Source organism: Lampetra planeri, chromosome 37, assembly GCF_965212315.1.
Source record: "Lampetra planeri chromosome 37, kcLamPlan1.2.h2, whole genome shotgun sequence".
NCBI classification, from domain to species: Eukaryota; Metazoa; Chordata; class Hyperoartia; order Petromyzontiformes; family Petromyzontidae; genus Lampetra; species Lampetra planeri.
In genome coordinates, this window is record NC_136143.1 from 5,499,263 (window position 1) to 5,520,910 (window position 21,648).

Below are 21,648 nucleotides of genomic sequence, written 5' to 3' on the forward strand. Positions count from 1 at the left end.
TGACCAGTGTAATCTTATAACTATTTACTTTCGCCATGTATAGCGATTGTCGCGATATTAGTTTCTCATTAAAAAAAAAATTGTATTTCACATTTATCTAATTTTGCCCAAATTGTGAAAATGTCGTTATATTTTCACTATCGTGGCTCACGTGATTTTTCACTTGTTTCAATTTGCTAACAAAATGGCAAAGCATGATCATTAAAGTTATAAGCGAATATCTATTATCCATTAAACTAACATTTTGTCAATATGTTTGTTGGAGTAATTGATGGCATTGCTGTAATATGACTTCATCCTTTTTGTAGTTAATTGTTTTGTCTTATGCAGCTTATAGCATGGGCATTATAAGCATTATATTTTGTAAAGTTGTAATGATGATTATAATGATTACATTATATATGTATATTTTTTTGTAATCTTAATTCATACTCGAAGTACATGGAAGCACAAAAAACTCTGCAATAAAAATGTGCAATACAATTACAGTACTCGTCTCACGTTTATCGGCAAAAAAAATTAGATTACATAATTTCGTGAACATTTTTATCGCAGAAATCCTAGAGCTGTTCGGCAGAGGGCACGTGGTCTCATCTCGCTTCACATTCCCAGCGCGAAAGTGAAACGCCGCCAGATGAATTAATGCATCTCGCATTCCAAGCTTGGTCTTCCGGGTGAGGACGTAGGTTGATGGTACGGTGAACTTCTTTCACCGTACGTAGCCAACGTTGCTAATCGGAGGTGCGGCGGAAGGACAAAAAAATAAACAATTAAAGCAGTTCCAAAGAAATTAGATTTTAACCTAGATTTTAAAGTACATAGCTTCAGTGGCTTCTTAATATCGAAAGGAAGAGCGGTCCAGACGGCCGCAGAAGCAAATCCGAAAGCGCGCAATGCAGTGTCTGTGTTGAGCATTCATTAATCCTCAGAAACTTTTGACGCGCCCTACTGCGGCGATCTCAACGAGTATACACTCGAAGATGCCTGCAGTATCTGAAGATATTCCACAGTAGTGCGTGGTAAAAGCTTGAGAGAGAAAAAAACTGTCAAAACACACGGCCTAGCCCGGAAGGCCGCACTCGCATTACGAGTGGCTGAAGTAAACGTCTCTCCCCGAGCGTCTCGCGTTGACTGATCGATGCCCCCCTTTCCCCGTTTGCGACCAAATCTCCGCAGATGCCCCATACGGCCGGACGCACTCAGCTTGCGGCCACCAAGTGGAGGGCACGGAGGGCGAGGAGCGGGGCCAGGACCTCCCGTACATCGACGACTCTCCCCCGTCGTCGTCTCCCAAGATTGGCCATCGTGGCCTGCAGCCCGAGGACGGAGATGGCCCTGCCGATTCCACACTCGACGCAAACCTCACGGTAACTACGCGACAGAGTCACCGGGGGCCATCGCTTTGGGTTGGTTGTTTTTTGTCTCGGTTATTATTTTCATTTTTTTAGGATGCTACGGTGGTGTGATTGTGCTGACATCCACGAAGCCATAGAAACTGAGAGGCCTGTTTTCTCCTCCGTAGAGAGCACAGAGACAGTGGTGGCGAGATGTTAACTACCTCATCTGATATTCAGGAGGTCGTGGGTTCAATGCCGAGCCTGACGCCTTTTTATTTGGAGTGTGCGTGTCTCTCTCTCTCTCCCTGTGGTCGCGTAGATGTTTCTCCGGGTCCTTCACTTTTTCCCTCCATATTTAGAAACATGTGTTTAGAGTATTTGTCTGCTATAATTTCCACACGATAAGCTACGTAGTTGCGCTTTCAATTATTGCCAGGTTGCTTCTGAAAAAGAAGCTAATAGCTCAGTAGGCTTTACCTGATAAAATAAAAAAGTCAATTAATTTGTCCTTTGAAAACGTGACACATTTTTTTTTACTGTTTGGCCGTGTCAGGTGGTGGAGGGTTACGACACATTTATAAATAACGCGATCTGACCCAAAAACCTATATTATGAATAATATTGGTCTCGAAAGCCTACGTGTTAAAAATAGTTTAGTTCATTTTTATTTTCATTTTGTTCGTGATTTGCTTATCTTTCCTATACTTGGCGCTTCTATCGTGTTTTAGTATTGTTTGTTGTTGTAACGTCTTGACCCGCCCCTACTGGACATCTGTGAGAAACAGCTTTATAGCTCATCAGATTCCTCCAGTATAAACAAACATTCTGAGTATTCATTAATCCACACGTTGGATTGTTTCCATCACGTGTGCGTCTGAAGTAAAGAGTCCATAATGCCGCAGCGATTGAAGTTTTTTTTAATGTGCCTTCGCAAATGTGGGGCAGTACGGGGCTGGCGAACGTGGCCATGTGGCGTATAGGAAGTGCATGCAGTCACATCTGGAACGTAACTGCTCCTGCGGTTTAAGTCGTTCTTGTCGTCGTCCGAAACGGCAACCCACGCAAAACATTTACAAGCCCAGCCCAGTGGGTGGCGTTCGGCATAAGCTATCGAGGCAAAAGCTTAGGGCTCAAAGTGGCTCAAGGGGAACTGGATTCATAAAAAATATATAAGGGTTCATCAAACATCAGCTCAAATTGAAATCCTAATAACCATTAATATGTTGACTTAAAGCTTTTGTGACTGCAGGAATTCATATTCTTGGGTCTATCGGTAAAGTCACGTAGATAGGTTCAAAGAAAATAACAAAAAAAGCCCTTTTTCCTGAAGACGACCGCTTGTGCTGCGATCAAAACGTCGTGGTTTTTTGTTATTTTCTTTGAAACTATCTACGTGACTTTACCGAAAGACCCAAGAATACGAATTGATATGAATAAGCTGACAAATCTGTCTCCTCTCTATCTTGTCGGTATCTGTCCTTTCTGAGCTCACTACAACACATTTTTTTTCTGAATTCCTCTTATCTGATTACATAAATATCTCTTGTTTATATATCTTTTTTTAAGATTACTAGCATTCTGTGAATTGAGAGTGGGAACCCCAAAAAAGCGGATTTCTGTTTTGGGCCCCCCCCCAATGGGCTAGCATCACTCCTGCCCCAACAAATCTGTAGTCATTTTATTTTTTAAAAAACCTTGCGTGCAATTTTCACGCTGTCACAGATGGGCCAGTTATGTCTGCCTTTTGTTCGCGCAAGTTCCACGTTACTTCGTTGGCACACGTGTTAGCCGTTAAGCTTCGCGAAAGGGGGAAGTTTGTTAAATCAACCACTGGCATTGCCTCATCACCTACAGCTCAAATGTGGTTTCCTGGTTCTCTTGGTCCCTGCCAAATGTTTTTTTTTATTTCTAAAGATAAGCCCTCGCCCTGCATACAGCGCCACTTTTGGATTCTACAACGCGCGAGTTACCGCTACATTTCTAACATGTCGACTTCTGCATTCGGTCTAATTGCGTTCTAAACTTCTGGGGGGGTACTCGCAAGCGTTCAATGCGTAGCGAGCCGGAGTTAGACGCCTCTGCGGAAAGCTCCAACGCCCATCGCCTGCGCAGTGAAGGAAGCAAAACCGGGCCTGCACCGCTGACGCAGCCTGTTGCCTAGGCCTCGCTGGTTCAAGGAAGGGCGGCGGTTTTGTTTGTGATCGGGCGGCCGACACGTGTGGCCCATGGCAAACCGGCAGAGCCTGGACGTTGCCACGGTGCTCGGTAGTCTGGATGCCTTTCTCATCAAGGAAGATGAGTCCTGCCTGTGCGATTACATGTGGGTCCCGAGCCCCACGTCTCCCGTCTCGCCCAACTCGCCCTCCTTCATGTTCGGTGCTGCCAAATATGAGAGTTTTGAGGTACGGTGCTCCTTGTTATTGTGTGGTTTTTTTCTCTCATTCTAATTGTTTGTATTTAATCTACATTTTTGAAACGTATATATGGAGAACAGTTGAATTGTGATTTCTGCCTAGTATTGCTGCAGTCACTAACATCTAAAAAACAGTGTTAAATACATTTTGACAGCCTGCCGAAACCCATCGCACCTTACGTAGTCAACCGATTAGCACGGTTAGCTACGTACGGTGCAAAGGAAATTCATTATTCACAGGTGGGTGTTTCGGGTTGCCACCCATACATAATTAGTAAGAAGAGTGCACACGTTTTAAACGGGTACATATTTATATGGCGCTATTCAGGACTATGTCGACTCTATAAAAAACATGCGTGCTTTGCATGCCGTTTGTCCCAAACACTCATTTGCCAGTACATGTGACCGAGGTACTGCGCACAATGCTTTGTTACATCATCTTAATCCGTAATTAATGAGAGTTTAAAGTTGGCAACCCTATTGGAAGTCAGATAAGTCACAGTGGCTTTGCAGAGTTTAAGGGCATCGAGCTTCGCTCATTTCCTGTTCACAGCCCTGAACCACCAGTGGTGGGAAAATCCACATTTCTATGGCAGGGGGGTGAGTATATTTACAGGGCAACCGATCAAACTGTTGACTTCTTCGCAAATTAGTTCTCATTTTAGCAACCCCGGATCGATGAAGGGCTTGATTGCACCATTCTGCTTCCGTATTTACAATTGTTTTGCATGCGTCAACGGTGCTCTGTTCATAATGTAAAGAGTCAACACGCTGGTGTACTTTTGGTGTCGCATCAGATTATAGATAGATTCTAGCTGTATTATAGGTTAAAGCTGTATTCCAAGTATCAAAGTGACACTTTTTTTTTAAACTGTTTATCAGAGCGGCAACATGTTGTGGTTTTGACCGTCAGATTGATGTAAGTTGCATTTTTAGAAAACCGGCTACCCAGACACGAGCCACATTTCATTCCAGCGACGACAAAAAAAAGGATTCCAAGCCGTTCGCAGGCTTTGCTCGTCGCCTTACCCAAAGGAGGAATCGTATTTTTTTTCTTTTATTACAGCGGCATTCACAACCCCGAACACCCAGATCAATCCTGGTTGGATCCAGCAGAGTGATTTTCAGTGTTTTTCTGCCACTTCACGTGGTTATTTGCCACGGGCCATTTATACAATGTAAATAAATAAAACCCACGGTGAAAAAGCAGTGCAAGTTTCTTCAATTCCACTCCCCCCCCTCTCAACCCACAAATACCTCTTTCCTGTCCCATCCAGCGGTATAAATGGGTCCACCATGGTCACGTCGATCGGCCGGTCTCGTGCGGTGGAGTAAAGTGTGGGTCCCTCCCCCTTTCCAAGATTTCCAGCCGGTGTGGAAGAGTAGGCCAAATCTACTGGAGGAGGCTTCCTAGAGCTTTCTCTGGCGCAGTGTTTTTCATCGCAGGGCCCGCGGACCGCTGGCGGTCGCCTCCCTGGTGGCCTCTAGTGCGGCCCCCTGACTTGCGGTCCCCCCCCCCCGACAATACACAAATAGTGAAAACACCCCTTGCAGGCGGCGGTGTGGCGGCCCTCACGCTGACGATGTCTTATCGGCGGTAGTGGGCCCCCCCTCTGAAAATTTGGGAAGAGCACTGCTCTAGCGGAAGCCGTTCCGCCAGAAGTGGTGCGAGCGAGCACTGGCATCCTTGCGCCTTTGCCTTTCACTATTTCTGCAACGCCGCCGTCGAACGTGAACACAAAAGTAAACGCGACATAATACACACACACACACACGTGCTGATCCATTATTTCTGATTTTGCGATACCTTGTACGCAATTTGTTTCACGTAATCCCTGGCGCTAATAGCGCCCCCTATTATTTTCGAAATACTCAACAACCAGAGATGGACTCAGTGTTCCTTCCAATGCCTCTTGTATTGGAATACAGTTTAGGCTGGTTATAAGCACACCCCTTGGGAGCAAGGCGAGGTGAGCTCATATCCGAAGTCGTCTGCTTGTATTAGAAGTTGCTCTTTGGTCCCCTCTCCGCCGCCCTCAACAAATGTGTAAGCACACCTTATTAGCACGCTTCTGATATAAGCAATCGTTCTTATAAGGTGTGCTTATACCAGCATCTGCTTTGTTTTTAAGAGTAATTGCTATCCATTGAATAATGGTGACCGAAAGGGAGAATTGCTGCTGTCGTGTGTGTGTGTGTTGCTGTTGTTGATCGGGCACCACACCCAGTTGTTCGTGTTTTATCCTCTTCCCCAGCAGATGTTTCGGTCCCAAGTTCTCATTTTAAGGGGCGTAACGGATAAAATTTCTCAACTCACAAATGTGCACTTGAAATATATAACCCGTGAAACAATATAAATTTTTTTTATTCAGAACAGTTTTTTGTGTTTAGTTTGATGCCCTTCCCCCGCACCTCCAATTAGTGCGGTTGGCTACGTACAGTTCAACGTACTCTGAAATTCATACTTTAAATAGATTTAGTTGTGTTATCTCCCCGCAATTGATTTATTAATTTAATCTTTTAATCCACTTAATAATGAAGCTGCTCCCAACAAACACCTGCTTTCCGGACGGTGATATTCTGTGCGTTGTCAAGTTTTCTCAGTACGGTCCTTAATCATGGTCAAATTGAGCTGGGAGACATCATGGCTAATGATGATGATTAATGCCATGAAAACCAGGCTCTCTATGTACGGTGTTGTGCTGCTAAGATTACCCGCGCCCGGCAAGGAGAAATAAAAACATCTGGATTTGGATGTAACGTTCTGACCGTTTCATAGCTCATCGGATTCCTCCAGTGTCAATAAATATTCTGATTCTGTAATGATCTGGCCGCATTCATGTCGCAAGAACCCTCCATCGCCCGACGCAGCCAAGCAAATTCAATTGTCACCTGCGCAAGCGTTGAACGACCCGCCAAATGTTATTGTTTCAGCTCGCCGTTAAAATGAATAATTGTTCTCGCATCTACATATAGCAATTAGATGCGACGCTTTGGCTATTGTTGAAATTATGCCAAGCACCTTCATTGCAGTCCAGGAAGTGACGATGGAATCCAGAAAATACCTGCCCGTTTCGGCGGTCATGGTATCATGCGTGCACCTAGCCCGGCACAGATAGCATCACTGCTGCTCAGTGGCTGCTGGCGGGAGTTTTTTCCCCCGTCACATCTCAGTTCTTAGAACCTGGCCTGGGTGTCCCCTAGGTCACCTTAGTCTTAAAAAAGGACCTGCTGCAGTGTATACATATCAGCGCTGTGGAGACAAAGACGGTCAGGCATGGTGCTGACCACACAACCCCTTCGTGCTCCATAGTGACCTTAATAGGCAAGTGCTACTCTAACTTATCCCCAAACTGTGTGCGCTGCTAAATCTGGGATTTCTTCACATTTGTGTGTGTGTGTGTGCGTGCCTTTTTGTGTTGCAGGCGGAGGCCGATGAGGAAAAGGTTTTGACCATGAGGAAGCTCGTTCTGTCTGGCATTCTGGCCAGCGAGGAGACCTACCTCAACCAGTTGGAGGGCCTCATGCTGGTGAGATCCAGATGAAAGCGCGCAACACACGCGCGCACCTCCAGGAGACAAATATCCCCCCACCCGTGTAGCCTGAATAGACTGTCAGGACAAGTGCTGTGAGTGCACGCTGATGAAGGCCTGCACGGTGCATGAGGGGGTGGGTGGCCAGTATCACGCCCGGCCGCCTTTGTCACACCAGATCCTCGTTTGAGGAGAGCACACACACACACAAGCATGACGTCATGTTCCAATCGGCATCAGGTCATTGAAATGACGATTGTAGACACAACAGGGCAAACTAGCAAGCAGTGCGTGGCTGTGTCGGACAAAGGCCTCGGATGCTGATGTCACAGAACTACTTCTGAAGGTCAGTAAGGCCTCTTTAGCCAAATAAGGAGCACAGATTTATAATGCCCTGCATATATTGTTTTATCGCATATCAACAAAATAGAAAAGTGTTTGTCTCTGGGTCGTGGGCCCTGGTGCAGTTATACTGCCTGCACAACTCAATGGCTATGCCACTGACATTACCCAAAGTGTCACCCACTGCTCAACCGCGCTTGTCATCCAGTCACATGGCATGGCTCTCACCTGGGCTGCTCTGGCCCTGGGGCCCAGGTGCAATCGCACCGTCTGCACACTCAGTGTCTACGCCCCTGTTGCCACCCAGAATTATCGAGTGATCAATCGCTCAACTCGCATCCCCCAACGTTTTCGACATATGTCTGTCTGCAAGTCGGTGCGATTATCGCCCCGAAGCGTTTTCGTGTTTCTGCATCATTCATTTCCCGAGCGACGGTTTAAAGTTTGTCATTGTCGAACCTCCATTGTAGGAGATGTCATTTAAACATGAACGTACATTTGTGGCAGCGTTCTCAACTTCTCCGACAGCGCGAGCGTTATTATCCTCCAAATTACATCCCCTTCGCTGCTCCGCTCTATTTAATTTGCCCGCTTTTGTTTATTTACCGGGGGCAACATTGGCACGTAAAATGAAGATCGATTGATTATTTTGGCAACCCAGCTCGCTCTCGCAAACGAGACTCTGTTCCCCCCCCCCCCCCGGCGCCCGCTTCGACGAAATCAAATTCGGACGCGAACCCAATCTTTTTGGCGTTTCGCTTTCCTGTGTCCCCCTCATCCCCGGCTTTCCCTCGGCCCCCCCCCTCCTGCCAGCCGCTGAAACCGCTGAGGGCGGCCGCCACGACGTCGCAACCGCTGCTCACCAACGTTCAGATCGACGCCATCTTCTTATGCCTGCCCGAGATCCTCGCTGTGCACCGCGAGTTCTACGAGGGCCTGCGGCCTCGCGTGCAGAAGGACGACGCCTCGCAGGGCGTGGGTGACCTCTTCCTCAAGCTGGTCAGGGTCTTCTTACGTTGTCCGCCTGGTTGCACTGATCGGAGTTGTATGTACGGTTGTTGTTTTTTTAACTAAAACTATTTTTTTTACTAAAACTATTTTTTTTTGTACCAGGTAAGGGCCACTGAGCTATGTAGCTCTTTTTCAGAAGCCACCTGGCCACAAATTACAGCTCAACGAAATTGCCTTAACATCGTGTGGACATTTATAGCAGCCAAATACTCTGAACACACGATGTTGATTCGAAAAATGTGGGGTGAAGAAGAAGGGTGAGGGAGATAACATCTCGCCACCACGGCACCCCTCAACTGAATGTTAGATTTCAATAGGAGCCCGGTACAGAGCACAAACCGCCGACGCAGGGAGGGGGGTACAGAGAAACACTGTGGGCCACAAGGGCCAAAACACTACGAACCTGGCCGGTTTTAAAGAAGGGAGGGAGAGTGGGCTCGCCGCCCCACCAAATGGGGACCACGAGTGGGGTGTATGTATTGTATGTATGTATGTTGAACTGCTTTCGCGCCGTACGCAGCCAATCGTGCTAATCGGAAGTGCGGGAGAAGGACAGTCAGGGTGCTGCGTGTGGCGAGATGTTAGCCCCCTCGCCTGGGATCCAGGAGGTTGGGGATTCGGTCCCGATCCTGATGGCTGTTGTTTATTTCGAGTTTGCAATTCGCAAGAGCTGGTCAATCTGTGACAAATACTTATACTTACGCGATCTAACCCAAAAACCTTTAATATGAATAACATTGTCGCAAAAGCCTACATGTGTTAAACTTCAAAAATTACACCGCCAATTACTCAATTGGGATTCGACACACACACAGAGCAGCAGCGATTGTCGCCCTCTACTGGCAGACTCACGACCCAGGTCACTCTTGCAAATGAGACTCATCCTGCTGCCTTGACTTCTCACACTGGTTACGCAAAAGAAACTTTGAAACTACGCGTACGGCTCCGCGAAGCGCAGAGTTCCGCACGAGTTGGAAAACTGCGTCCACATCTGCGGTGCAGTTCCCTAAGCAGAACAATACCGTCAGGGCAGAGCTTGGGGGGCGCCAAAGGTCGCAAACGGGTTTTGATTCCTTACCCGTACCCGTACCCGGCCGCACCAGGGTCGCAAACGGGTACCCGTACCCAGCTGGGTACGGGTAGCCGGGTATCGGGTAGGGTACGGGTATCGGGTACCCGGTTGCGACCTCTGGGGGGCGCGCGTCCAGTCTGCGGCAGCTGCGGCATCTGACGGAGGGTAGGAATCGTTGGCGAGGTGTGATGGCGCCAACGGCTTTGGCTACGATGACCTCTTGACCTGGATCAGACTGAGAGCGAATGCATTGGATGTCAATGTGCCGATAATAAGTGCTGGGTTTTCTCTGGCTGCTACAGTTTCCTCCCACATGCCCATGTAGGACCTTCCTAAAAAAAATCGTCAGGAGACTCGGGTGTGGCTTTCCTGGGTAATTAAAGGTCAGAACGATGTACAGCCGACTCGGGTGTTCGCTTAAACCTTCAGTTTTTATACCACTTTTTGCGACGTCGGGAACTTGGCAATCGACGATTCGATGAACTTAAACCAGAACAGCATGTGCAAGTGAAACATGTTGCAGAGTTAACCGACGGAAAAAGTTGTTGGTTGTGTGCGTCAGGTGGCGAGGTTGATCCGGCAGAGATATGGCTGGCAATGGTGACGCAGCAGTCGCTGTGGGTAAAAACAAAAAACCCAAAACAGATGCTGAGTCCATTTTAGTTTCGCGATCGGGATGTGACACAATGGGAAACATTTGTGCCTAATAAGTACTGCATATTCTCAGATTAACATGATCCATTGTAATTTATATGACTACAGGCAGTCCCAGGGTTACGGAAGGGTTAGGTTCCCGAGAACGATCCGTAACCGTAACTTTCCATATTTTGGAAATGTAATAATTTTTCCACAATCAATGGTAAAATCCCATCGCCGGAAATAGTTGTGCCTCCCCAACCCGATTACTAGTTCCTTTTCTCTCCGTACTGTATCACACTGTCATCCGTTTTCTGTCAATCGTATCGCTGTACATACGCTCTGCACTTCCTATTATTTCATTTAATCGAATATTTACCCCTACAACCACCCATAAATAAACCAATGGAGCATGTACTGTATCCAGTTGTTTATGAATACCACGAAACGTTTAAATATTAATTGTTAACAGAAAGAAGTCACTTCCGAATGTTCATGTACCGTGCATTAGGCTAGGCCCAGGCTTCTTCGATCGCTGTTGGCTGAGACCAGAAGCCATCGAAGTGTAATTGTGTTAAATAAATTACATACAGTAAATAACTCAAATGAAGAAAACTTGCAATAGAAACATGGGGAAAAAGATAGTTATAGGCACGGAAAACAAACAAATACATAATGCTACAAAAGCAAAAGAATTATGTAATACTACAAAAAAATATACTTACCTTAATCCTAGTGAACCTCAGGCTCGGTGAAGGCGTAAGGTGGCCCACCTTACGCCTCGCTCCGCGGTATTCGCAACCTCACTGCGTTGCACTACTTGCGCTTACGTAACTAACGCAAAAAATATCCGCATCTTGATTTTTTTGTCGTGATTTATGGGAGCATTTCTGTCAAGTCGGATTTCCCTAAGTCGGTTCTTCGCAACCCTGGGACTTAAAGTACATTAAAATATCTCCTGTGGTCTTCGCACCTGATAAGCTCACAGTGATGCCATCACCTTTACTCTATTTAAGACCGAAAAGGGGAAGACTTCTTCACAATTCTGGCTAATTGCCTGATAAATGTCGTACACAAATTGTCAATGTTGTGGGTTTACTTTCCAACACACCGGTGTGCTGAAATAGTAACTCGTTGTGACGTCTTTGTTCACGTGGCACACCTTACTAATTGGCGGTGTCGGGTGCTAGCGGGTTTAGCGACACATTTATATTTACGCAATCTAACCCAGAAAAAAACCTTCGTGGAAAAGAATCATGACAATAATTGAATAAGCATCCCCCCCTCCCCCAACGCATTTTTCCTTCACCAACGCGCTTGGTTTCACGCTTCAACACACCGGTGGGCTAAAGCAGTGAACTATTTGTCTTTTGTCAACGTGACACTTTTTTACTAATTGGCCGTGTCGGGTCGTGGAGGGTTACGACACATTTATAAATAACGCGATCTAAACCCCAAAACGTTAATTATGAATAATATTGGTCGCGAAAGCCTACGTGTTAAACTCGCTGTTACCTCCGCAACACAAGAACCACTCGAGCACCGGGAGGAGAGTTCGCTCGATCCAAGGTGTTCACTGGAACAGGCGGAGTAACCAATTTGAAAAGGGCATTTGAACTGAGCCACAAGTGGACAAAGGAAGGCACGGGGCGACGAGCGCTGGTTCAGAGCTCACTTTGCCCACTGACATTAGCCGTGGCCGGGAATCAAACTCGAGCATAGCATTCAGCACTTCAAAAATGCAACACTCATTCCGTTTCGATTTAAAGCTTTCGTGACTGCAGGGATTCATCTTCTTGGCTCTTTCGGTAAAGTCACGTAGAAGGGAAATAATAAAATAATAAAAATAAAACATAATAAAATAATTCTCACGACGTTTCGGCCACAACGCAAGCAGCCGTCCTCAGGTGAAGAACAGGTCTGTCGGAAAGACAGCGTCTGACCTGTTCTTCACCTGAGGACGGCTGCTTGCGTTGTGGCCGAAACGTCGTGAGAATTGTATTTTATTATGTTTTACTTTTATTGTTTTATTATTATTTTCCTTCTACGTGACTTTACCGTAAGAACCAAGAAGACTCATTCCGTTCTTAATTGTTATAGTTATTGTAACAACAACAAAAATTCTCCGTTGTTCTTACGCCCCCAACGGCAAGAGGCTAAAATCGCCTCGGCAGAAGAGTTTTCAACCAAAAAAAGAGACCCTGTCGCGTTACGACGCCACGCGTATTTCTGAAACCTGGGTTCAGATGAGGACGGGAACAAAGTAAGTTGACACACTGAATATTATTTTTCTGTTTCATGCAGAACCGGTGCAGGAAGCGGAGGGGGGGCAGTAAGGTGGGGTGTGAGTGGTGTTTCGTGGCACGCGAGCTGACCTCAAGCCTGCGGGTTCACGTTCTTTTCTCCAAACAACAAAAACCACTTTGCTCCTTCTCCGGCGATTGTGCGACTATAAACTGGGCGAGCAACAACTAACGGCATCTGTCGGCTGACGTTTCTTTTGAAAAAAAAATAATGACCACGAAAATTCTGAGTGCAACAGCTAAAGTTTCCCTGATGTGCGGCAAGTAGTTGGCAAGTTGCGATAAAAAACCACGGTGGGCTGAGTTTGATTATTTGACAGAGCCTGAATGGTAATAATTTAGTACATTTGTTATTTGTGCCATTCTTCTTTTTTAAGAGGCGACCGGCCACAAATGATAGTTCATTGATGTGGCTTTTACCATCACACGTGGGAATTTATAGAAGCAGCCAAATAATTTAAATGTGCGTTTTGTAAATATGGAGGGCCCAAAACTGGAGGAGCCGGAGAACAACCCATGCGACCACCACAGGGAGACAAATCACGCAAACTCCAAATATGCATCGGGCATTTTCAAGGTCCAGGATCGAACCCACGACCTCCTGCATACCAGGCGAGGGAGATAACATTTCGCTACTGCAGCACCCCAAGGGAAAGATGGCTTTGGCTCAAAAAATAAAGCCAAGATTCATCAACAAATCTTGATTATCATTTCTGAAAGCCATTCCACAAGGCAGATGAAATGGTCATGCCGAGCAGATTGATGAATTCACGACATATGAGGTCAACAATGTTGAAACGCGATCGAAGGAACCATGCTCTCGCAAATATGAACCATCTGTGTTTGTGTTTTTTTTTTTGTCCAGGCCAACCACCTTGACTACTACAAGAAGTTCGTGGACAACTACAAGACTGCGGTGGAGATGGCCGATAAGTGCAGCAGCGCGGACGCTCAGTTCGCCAAGATTTCAGAGGTTTGGCGGAAGCTGCAAAAGAGTGGCACTTTTTTACGTTTTCCCACGACGCTTGTGAAAGTGTAATAAGGGCCTATGTTCGGCTCACGTGGTGATCGGCTCTGCCGGTCCCGCTTTACAGCCAATGGGGGAGAGCCTGGGAGCATGGCCTCGGCGTGATCACGGGATGTCAGCTAGGGTGATTGGTTCTGCTGGTCTTGGCCTCAGCCAATGGGAAGACAAGTCAGGGGCGTGGTCCCGGGAGTTGATGGGGAATCTGTAACATTCGGCGCAGGCTATTAAGGATTGGCTGGAGGGTACCACGTGACCCAGGCGTTAAAAAAGGGGAGAGATCAGAGAAACGTGGTCAGACACGGAACGAAGAGAGAGAGAGAGAGGCCACGCGCGAGCGGGGCTCCGGGTGCCACGTGGCGGTGCGTCTCTTGTGGGCTGTCTGCCCGCTTCCCGTTGCCTGCCAGCAACGGGGAGTGTTTGTGAACTGAAGAAGTGAAATAAAAGGACCGATTCCACAAGCCGTCTCCAAGAGGTTTATTACAAAAGCATTAATGCATCAGCTTTGTCCGTCCATCCATTCGTCTGTCTTGTCTGTAACACGGTAACACGATGGCTCTCGTAAAGATGGAAAGATGCGTCGTTATCAGGAACTTGCCCTGGAGGAAACGGTCACAATTTATAGAAGTGATTCCAAAAATGTGGGAGATAAAAACCAGTGCTGGGAGAAAGAAAAAAAACAGCGACACGTGCCGTAATTTTGCCGTGCGCGTGGCATCATCTCGTTGTCGATAATAGTCGGGATACCTTTCCAGGAACAAACACATGTTGGATAGAGTTACACGATCAACGCATATGTATGCGTGATTTTTGGTCCTGTTGTTTAAAGTGACCTTGTAACACATCTGACTCGATTTTAATGAGGCTAGCACCAAATCTCTCTCTTAGAGCCCAAGTCTTAACCTTTACCAGTCCTGGCACTTACCCTAATCCTGACATACATTGTTAATGTCAGCATTAAATAGAGGGATTGCCTTGTTAACGCTTAATCCAATTTCACAGGGCAAGCCTTATTAAAAGCTGCATTTGCATTTAGGACTATTTGCTTTTTGCATTACAGACCTTGCGTTTTGTAGGTTCCTGCAGTGTGACTGTGCTAAATGGCCTAATAGGAGTGTGTAAATGGGATTAAACAGTGGGGAGTAGAGCACAGCGTTTGTATTTCGAGCAGCTTTCCTCCATTGTACCAGACGGAGACAAAATATCCTCCGTAGTCTTCACCAGCCTGTTGGGGCGAGCGCTGTTAGTGAGCGTTTCCGAAGGCCATCGCGGTGATTTGTACAACACTGTTGCCGGTCGCCTTCGTCCCCCCACTGCCGATGATCACACGCTTGCGTTGAGGCCAGAGGTCGCAAACGGGTTTTGATTCCTTACCCGTACCCGTACCCGGCCGCACCAGGGTCGCAAACGGGTACCCGTACCCGTACCCTACCCGATACCCGGCTACTCGTACCCGGCTGGGTATCGGGTAGGGTACGGGTACGGGTACCCGATTGCGACCTCTGGGATGAAGCCATGTTTCAGGCGTGGGTGGGTTGATTCTAGGAACTTGAATTGTGAGAAGAGACAAGACGTTGGGAAATGAGTGACAAATGGTTACTCACCAGTGACTCACGGCCTACCCGTACCCGTACCCGGCCGCACCAGGGTCGCAAACGGGTACCCGTACCCGGCCGAGTACGGGTAGCTGGGTATTGGGTAGGGTACGGGTATCGGGTACCCAATTGCGACCTCTGTTTGAGGCTGAGTTGAGGTTGAGTTGACCAATGAGAGGCCGAATTCTGGTTCAGATGCTTGTCGTTAATGTTGGCCCTTGACGGTAATGAAACTCGGATCACGGGATTCTGTGCCAATTACTGTGCCACAACCACTCCACCCCTTGTTATCCAAGACAAACGGAGGCAGCGGAGGTCATGGGTTTGATCCCAACCCTGACGCCTGTTGTATATTTGGGGTTTGCATGTTCTCCCCGTGGTAGTGTGGATTTTTCTCAGGGTCCTCCGGGTTTTCTCCTCCACGTTTAGAATCAACGTACTTTTTAGAGTATTTGGCTACTATAAATGTCCACGTGATAAGCCACTTCGTTGAGCTATCATTTGTGGCCAGGTCGCTTCTGAACAAGAGCTACACAGCTCAGTGGGCCTTACCCTAGTAAAATAAAACAAATAGTCATCGTAGTTAAGGCCAGCACAATACATAAAGGGGGTGGGTGGCCAGCACCACGTCCCGGCCACTTTTGTTTCTCCAGTGCTGATGCTTACACACCGCACCACTCATTCATTGACGGCTGACTCGATCTAGGGGAGACCTAAGACCGGTTCGGATATTCGTCACCGACGTTGGCTTTGAGTGCGGATTGTCCTCGGGTTGCCGGGGTTCGTAGGGCGTAGCACGCAAACCGCTGCGCCACCGCTCCCCACTCTTGTACGTGTATACGCTGTGCACGCATTCAACTCCATACGTCTCGTGTCTTGTTATTTTTTTTAATGCAGAGGTTAAAGGTGAAGAGCTCTTCTGGATCCAAAGAGCAAGCAGGCGCATCGTCTCTGGAAGGTATCACAGCGAGGGACTCGGGAGGTAGTCTGTGTTTCAGGCTTTTATGTCCAGACGTGAGTCTAGCCCCAAGCTGCAGACCCGCGTTCTGATCCGGCAGGCTGGATGATCACGTGAGTGTGCGCCAGCGACCGACGTGACATGACGTCTTGCGGCACGTACAGACGTCGTGACGTCGAGCGCGTACCTCCAGGCCTCTCTCTCGCCTCTCTCGTCTCGCTTTTTCTTATCAATAAACCCCTTCAGTCATAATGCAAACAAAAAACACAACTCTGATAATGTATGCTCTGTCCTTGAAGTTGATTGGTCCACACCCGAGACAGCTTTCCTTAGATATTCATATTCTTAGGTTTTTTTGGTAAAGTCACGTAGGTAAAAAATTAAAATTAATAAAAGTAGAATAAAAATAAAATAAAAATCACGACGTTTCGGAGGCAACACAAGCTTCCGTCTTCAGGTGGTACGGTCACAGCACGATAGCTAGTCTCACATGAGTTGGACAAGATGACGCCAAAAGGCGCACAACTCAAAGACAATGCACCATCAGAGTATGAGAGCTCGGGGTAAGCATTTACACCATTGGAACCTCATTTACCAGTAAAAAATAAGATAATTGGTTTTTTACCCTTCTATCTGTCAGTTTTGTTGCCAGATAGAAGGGTAAAAAACCAATTAACAATAAACCCCTTATTCCTCGTCCTACGGCTCTCTCAATCTCTCGTTTAGCTCTCGCTTTCACCTCGCTAATCCGCCTCTCTTTGTACCTCGGCAAGGCGCATATTCCAGTGAGCCATGTCGCTCGGCGGGCCACTCCACAGGCCCCGTCCGCGGGCGACGTGGCCAGCTGGCCCGCCAGTCGTGGGAGCCCTCGTTTACACCGCCGTGTTTCCCATCCCGTCGGTCACAATGGTCGTTGTGTCGTGCGCGTGTTTCCCCGGCAGCGCTCCTGTACAAGCCCGTGGACAAAGTCATGCGCAGCACGCTCGTCCTGCACGTGAGTAGCACTCGTGACGCAGACACCCTGCGGAGGGAAACCCGCGAGACACCGCGTTGGATTTGTTCATCGCGTAAACGCGCGCGAATCCCACGACCTCGCAACGCCGAGCTGACGCGGCGTAACGGTTCGTACACGGGGATTTGAAATCCAGACGTTGGCGGATCTGTTCCGTCTCCTGGCGCGCCAGTTGAAGCAAACGGTGCAAGTTTTTCACCGACCCCGCTGCCTCTATCCACCCTTCGCCGCCACACCACGGATTCACGCGGTTGGTGTGAAAGAAGTTCAACATACATGCGTGCACCCTGCAGGATAGATGGCTACACCAGAGTTAGTCAATCGGTAGGCCGTGTGCGGTGTTGGGTAAAATGTTGGGTACGCTTCGAGCTCTTCCAACGCGTTGGAAGAGGAGACGAGAGTTCGTCCTGGCGGGGAAGGGGGGCGGGTGGCCCTTCTGCCAGCAGTGGCCTGAATAAGCAGTTGCAGGGCACTGCATCTTTACTTTTTTTTATCACTGGAAAGCCAGAGATTTAGTGATCAGAATCATCAGGATCAAAATCTTTATTTTAGACTGGAAGAATCTGATGAGCCATGAAGCTCTTTTTCACAGATGTCCAGTAAGTGATGCTACACGTCACCCTTTAGATATGGCAAAGGAAGGGGCATGGAAATAATAATTTCACTTGCGAATCTCTTGATTTGTTTACTTAAGGATATCTCGCTCATACGGGGTTTGCGATTCATAAAAAAAAATCAGATTACGTGTTGTTTCTTTGAATGAGAGTGTTTTTTTTTTTCAAATCCATAGCGCTGATGAAAAGTGCAGGTCCCTCGTGAAGAGGAAGAACCAAACACATCTCCTTAATATTTATTCTCATGACAGCCTATTTCACAGATTTACTTAATTTTCATGAAGAATGAGCTACGCTATTATTGTGACAGATTCCACCTCAGGTCCATTTTAAGCGGGGTGCTGCCGTCAAATAAATGTGTAAATCGCAGCACACGGCGCCGGGTTTTGCTGCTATCGTTATCACCACCATCATCATCGTCATCAGTTAAGTGTAGCCGCTACGTCTTCTGCCACCACGGTGAATCGTCGCGAGCAGGACCTGCTGAAGCACACGCCGCGGTCGCACAACGACTACCCGGCCCTGGAGGAGGCGCTGCGCATCTCCCAGAACTTCCTCTCCCACCTCAACGCCGAGGTGACGTCGCATCGAGCGAATCTGCGCAGGGGAGAGGTGAGTAGCCGCCCCCGCGCTACCGGTTACGCCTCTCAGCGTCGCTCGCTAATCAAATGTTGAATTTCGATTTAAAGCTTTCGTGACTGCAGGGATTCATCTTCTTGGTTCTTTCGGTAAAGTCACGTAGAAGGGAAATAATAAAATAAAATAAATATAACATAATAAAATAATTCTCACGACGTTTCGGCCACAACGCAAGCAGCCGTCCTCAGGTGAAGACCAGGTCTGTCGGGGAGACAGCGTTTTCAGACTTTCAGACGCTGTCTCCCCGACAGACCTGGTCTGCACCTGAGGACGGCTGCTTGCGTTGTGGCCGAAACGTCGTGAGAATTGTATTTTATTATGTTTTATTTTTATTATTTTATTATTTCCCTTCTACGTGACTTTACCGAAAGAACCAAGAAGAATAATATGTTGCTCAGAGGGAGCCGCTTGCCCTGTGCTCTGGTCCCCACCTCTCCTATTCCCGCCCGACCGCTTGAGCAGTATTTTTTCACAGACAAATTTTTATTGCGGGAAATGTATTTTATTTAATGTCGACGTTTGTTCGCGTGGTATTCTCAATTTCTCCTCCAACTCAGTTGGTTTTGCTCTGATTTCTGTTGGCGTCATTGGTGTGCTTCAATTGCTCTTTTGACAGTTTTGTTTGCCCTGGTCACGCTTGCAATGAGACCATCCTGGTCTCTAGTTCTCACCTTAGTTGAACAAATAAACTTGAATCTCACCTCTACTATCGCCTCCCCTTCTCTCCCCACCCTCTTCCCCACCTCTCCTATTCCCCTTCCCCAGCCGTCCCCTAACCCAGCGGTCCCCAAACTTTTTGGCACCAGGGACCGGGACCGGTTTCGTGGAAGACAATTTTTTCACGGACCGGGGGTGGGGGGGCGGGGGGGGGTCATCATTGGGTCCTTCCCCCTTTTCAAAGAAGCTCTCCAGCGACGTTTGTTTTTTACTCATTGTGGCTACTAGGGGTTAGCAGCTTGTGGGCTTACTAACACTGTGACTGAGACAAGTGCGCAGTGCGGGAAAGAGGCGCGGATGGAAGTGGTAAATAATAAAATAATTGGGGCGGGCCACGCGCGGACTCACCGCTCTCACCTCCTGCTACTGTGCGGCCCGGTTCCTAACAGGCCACGGACCGGTACCGATCCGCGGCCCTGGGGTTCGGGACCCCTGCCCTCAGCCATCCTCACCTCTCCTGTCTGCCCCGTGTCGTTATTCTAACGAGGCCGCGCCGCTGTCGTGCAGGGCTACTCCATGCTGCGCGACGGCTTCCTGGTGGAGCTCGTGGAGTGCTCCCGCAAGCTGCGTCACGTGTTCCTCTTCGACAAACTGCTCCTCTGCACCAAGCTCAAGAAGCAGATCTCGGGGTGAGGGCTCTGGCGTGTGACGTTAGCCGCCGTGGCGGCCACAGCAATCGAAACGCGGGTTTTGCCAGCTTCACGTCGCAGTGTGCAAACCACCGCGTTGCCACTCCCCCCCAGCCCCTCACCCCACCCCTCATTGAAATGTCGCTGGTGGTCAGCAATAACGACAGTGGAAGGACCAAATCGGCGGTTTGCAGCCGTTTGGTGGATCATTACGTCACAGGACCGGGAAAGATGGCAACATCTTGGGGAGACCTTCATCCAACAGTGGATTGATAATGGCTGCTGCTGATGATAATGATGATTTTCAGTTAAGTGCCGATTTGAATCATGTTAGTCGGAGCCAACCGATCAGCACGGTTAGGCTACGTACGGTGCGAAAGAATTTCAACGTACGTACACACGTACATAGAAGCGTGAAACGGCGCAAAACTCTGGCGCTACGCTCGGGAGCTTGCGGATGAGCATTGCTCCGGCTCACCGCGCCACCGCCGCCCTCTCCTCGTGCGACCGCCAGGAAGCAGCAGACCTACGAGTGCAAGTGGTACCTGCCGCTGGTGGATCTGAGCTTCGTGCCGGTGGACGAGACGGAGAGCAGCCCCCCCATCCACGTGGCCACGGAGGAGGAGCTGGAGGCGATGAAGGGCAAGATCTCGCAGATCAAGAGCGAGATCACGCGAGAGAAGGTACGGGGAGCACTCACGCCGCCCTCCGCTGGTTCGCGAGCCACGAGTGCCACGAGCCAGTGCACCAGACGACCGCACGTGACCTAGGATGGGTCGAACAACCTCCTTCTCTGACTTGATAGCCACGGTGGCGAGATGTTGACTCCCTCGCCTGGTATGCAGGAGGTCGTAGATTCGATCCCGACCCCGACGCCTGTGTGTTTGGAGTTGGCGTGTCTCTCTCCGTGGCCAGGTCAGTGAGCCTTACCTGGTACAATTAAAATATTTCGTTTAGTTTTAATAGATTGGTAGTTGCCATCCCATTTTACCTTCTGTAGGGGGAGCAACGAGCAGACGTGTTCGGATTTGGGCAACTGCAGTAGAATTTGCTCCACTTGTCCATGAAAAACTGCTGACAAGATGAGTCGTTTATTTTCTCAGCAGTGCATGCCAGGAAACGGTGCTGGCGTAGACCCGCTGATAAATGTGCATATGTATGGTAAAATTTGCAGCGTGACTCCACTCATGGGTGAAAAATGGGCAGATATTAGGAAGCCATTTCAATCTGTGGGATGGGAAAAAATGCTTGTAATCTAGCAATAATATAAATAAAGGGGGCATGGATAATAGGGGTTTGCATGGACCCTACAGCTGCCACGGATAATAGGGGTCATGGGTAATGGGGCTGCGAGTAAGAGGATTTTTGTACACTTATTTTAATAAAAAAACATCTTCTGATGAATGCCAGATGCCTTTGGCTTCATACATCATGGATCTGAGTGTGTCTCTGACCCTGTAGATCAAATCCTTCCAGTCTCTCCTCGCCCGGTGGCCAGGGCTGTTAACCGACCGCCTAAAACCCACATCTGCCACGTTTTGATTTCACCGAGTTTCACCGTAAAAGTCAAAACTAGTCCACGGTTTTGCTTCATTAACCTTTTAAGAAAACTCACGTGGGGAAAACATCGTTCTTGGATGGCCTGTCGGTGGGAAGGTGAACCGGTACTTTATTTCCTCTATGGAGATTAAACAAATCTGTCTCAGCTCTTCAATTGCCGTTCCTTTAATCGCGCACGGATTCTGTTGCTCATTATTTCCCCGGTACAGCAAAGGTAGCTATTATTACGACAGACACACCATAACAAACTCGT

General features: G+C 48.1%; 1 protein-coding gene across 2 annotated transcripts in view; it reads left to right on the forward strand.

Moving 5' to 3' along the window:
* The window catches only part of LOC144730968 (breakpoint cluster region protein-like), a 126,689-nt gene that overhangs the window by 44,250 nt on the left and 60,791 nt on the right, over positions 1-21,648 (forward strand). The window contains exons 2-10 of one of the 2 annotated variants that reach the window (XM_078611863.1): positions 1,177-1,367; positions 7,176-7,280; positions 8,439-8,624; positions 13,513-13,620; positions 16,164-16,224; positions 17,166-17,218; positions 18,328-18,462; positions 19,714-19,835; positions 20,350-20,518. In XM_078611863.1, the coding sequence (XP_078467989.1) occupies positions 1,177-1,367; positions 7,176-7,280; positions 8,439-8,624; positions 13,513-13,620; positions 16,164-16,224; positions 17,166-17,218; positions 18,328-18,462; positions 19,714-19,835; positions 20,350-20,518 (1,130 nt within the window). Of the gene's footprint in view, positions 1-1,176; positions 1,368-2,843; positions 3,740-7,175; positions 7,281-8,438; positions 8,625-13,512; positions 13,621-16,163; positions 16,225-17,165; positions 17,219-18,327; positions 18,463-19,713; positions 19,836-20,349; positions 20,519-21,648 lie in introns of those variants that run through there. The other variant, XM_078611864.1, reaches the window with a different exon arrangement.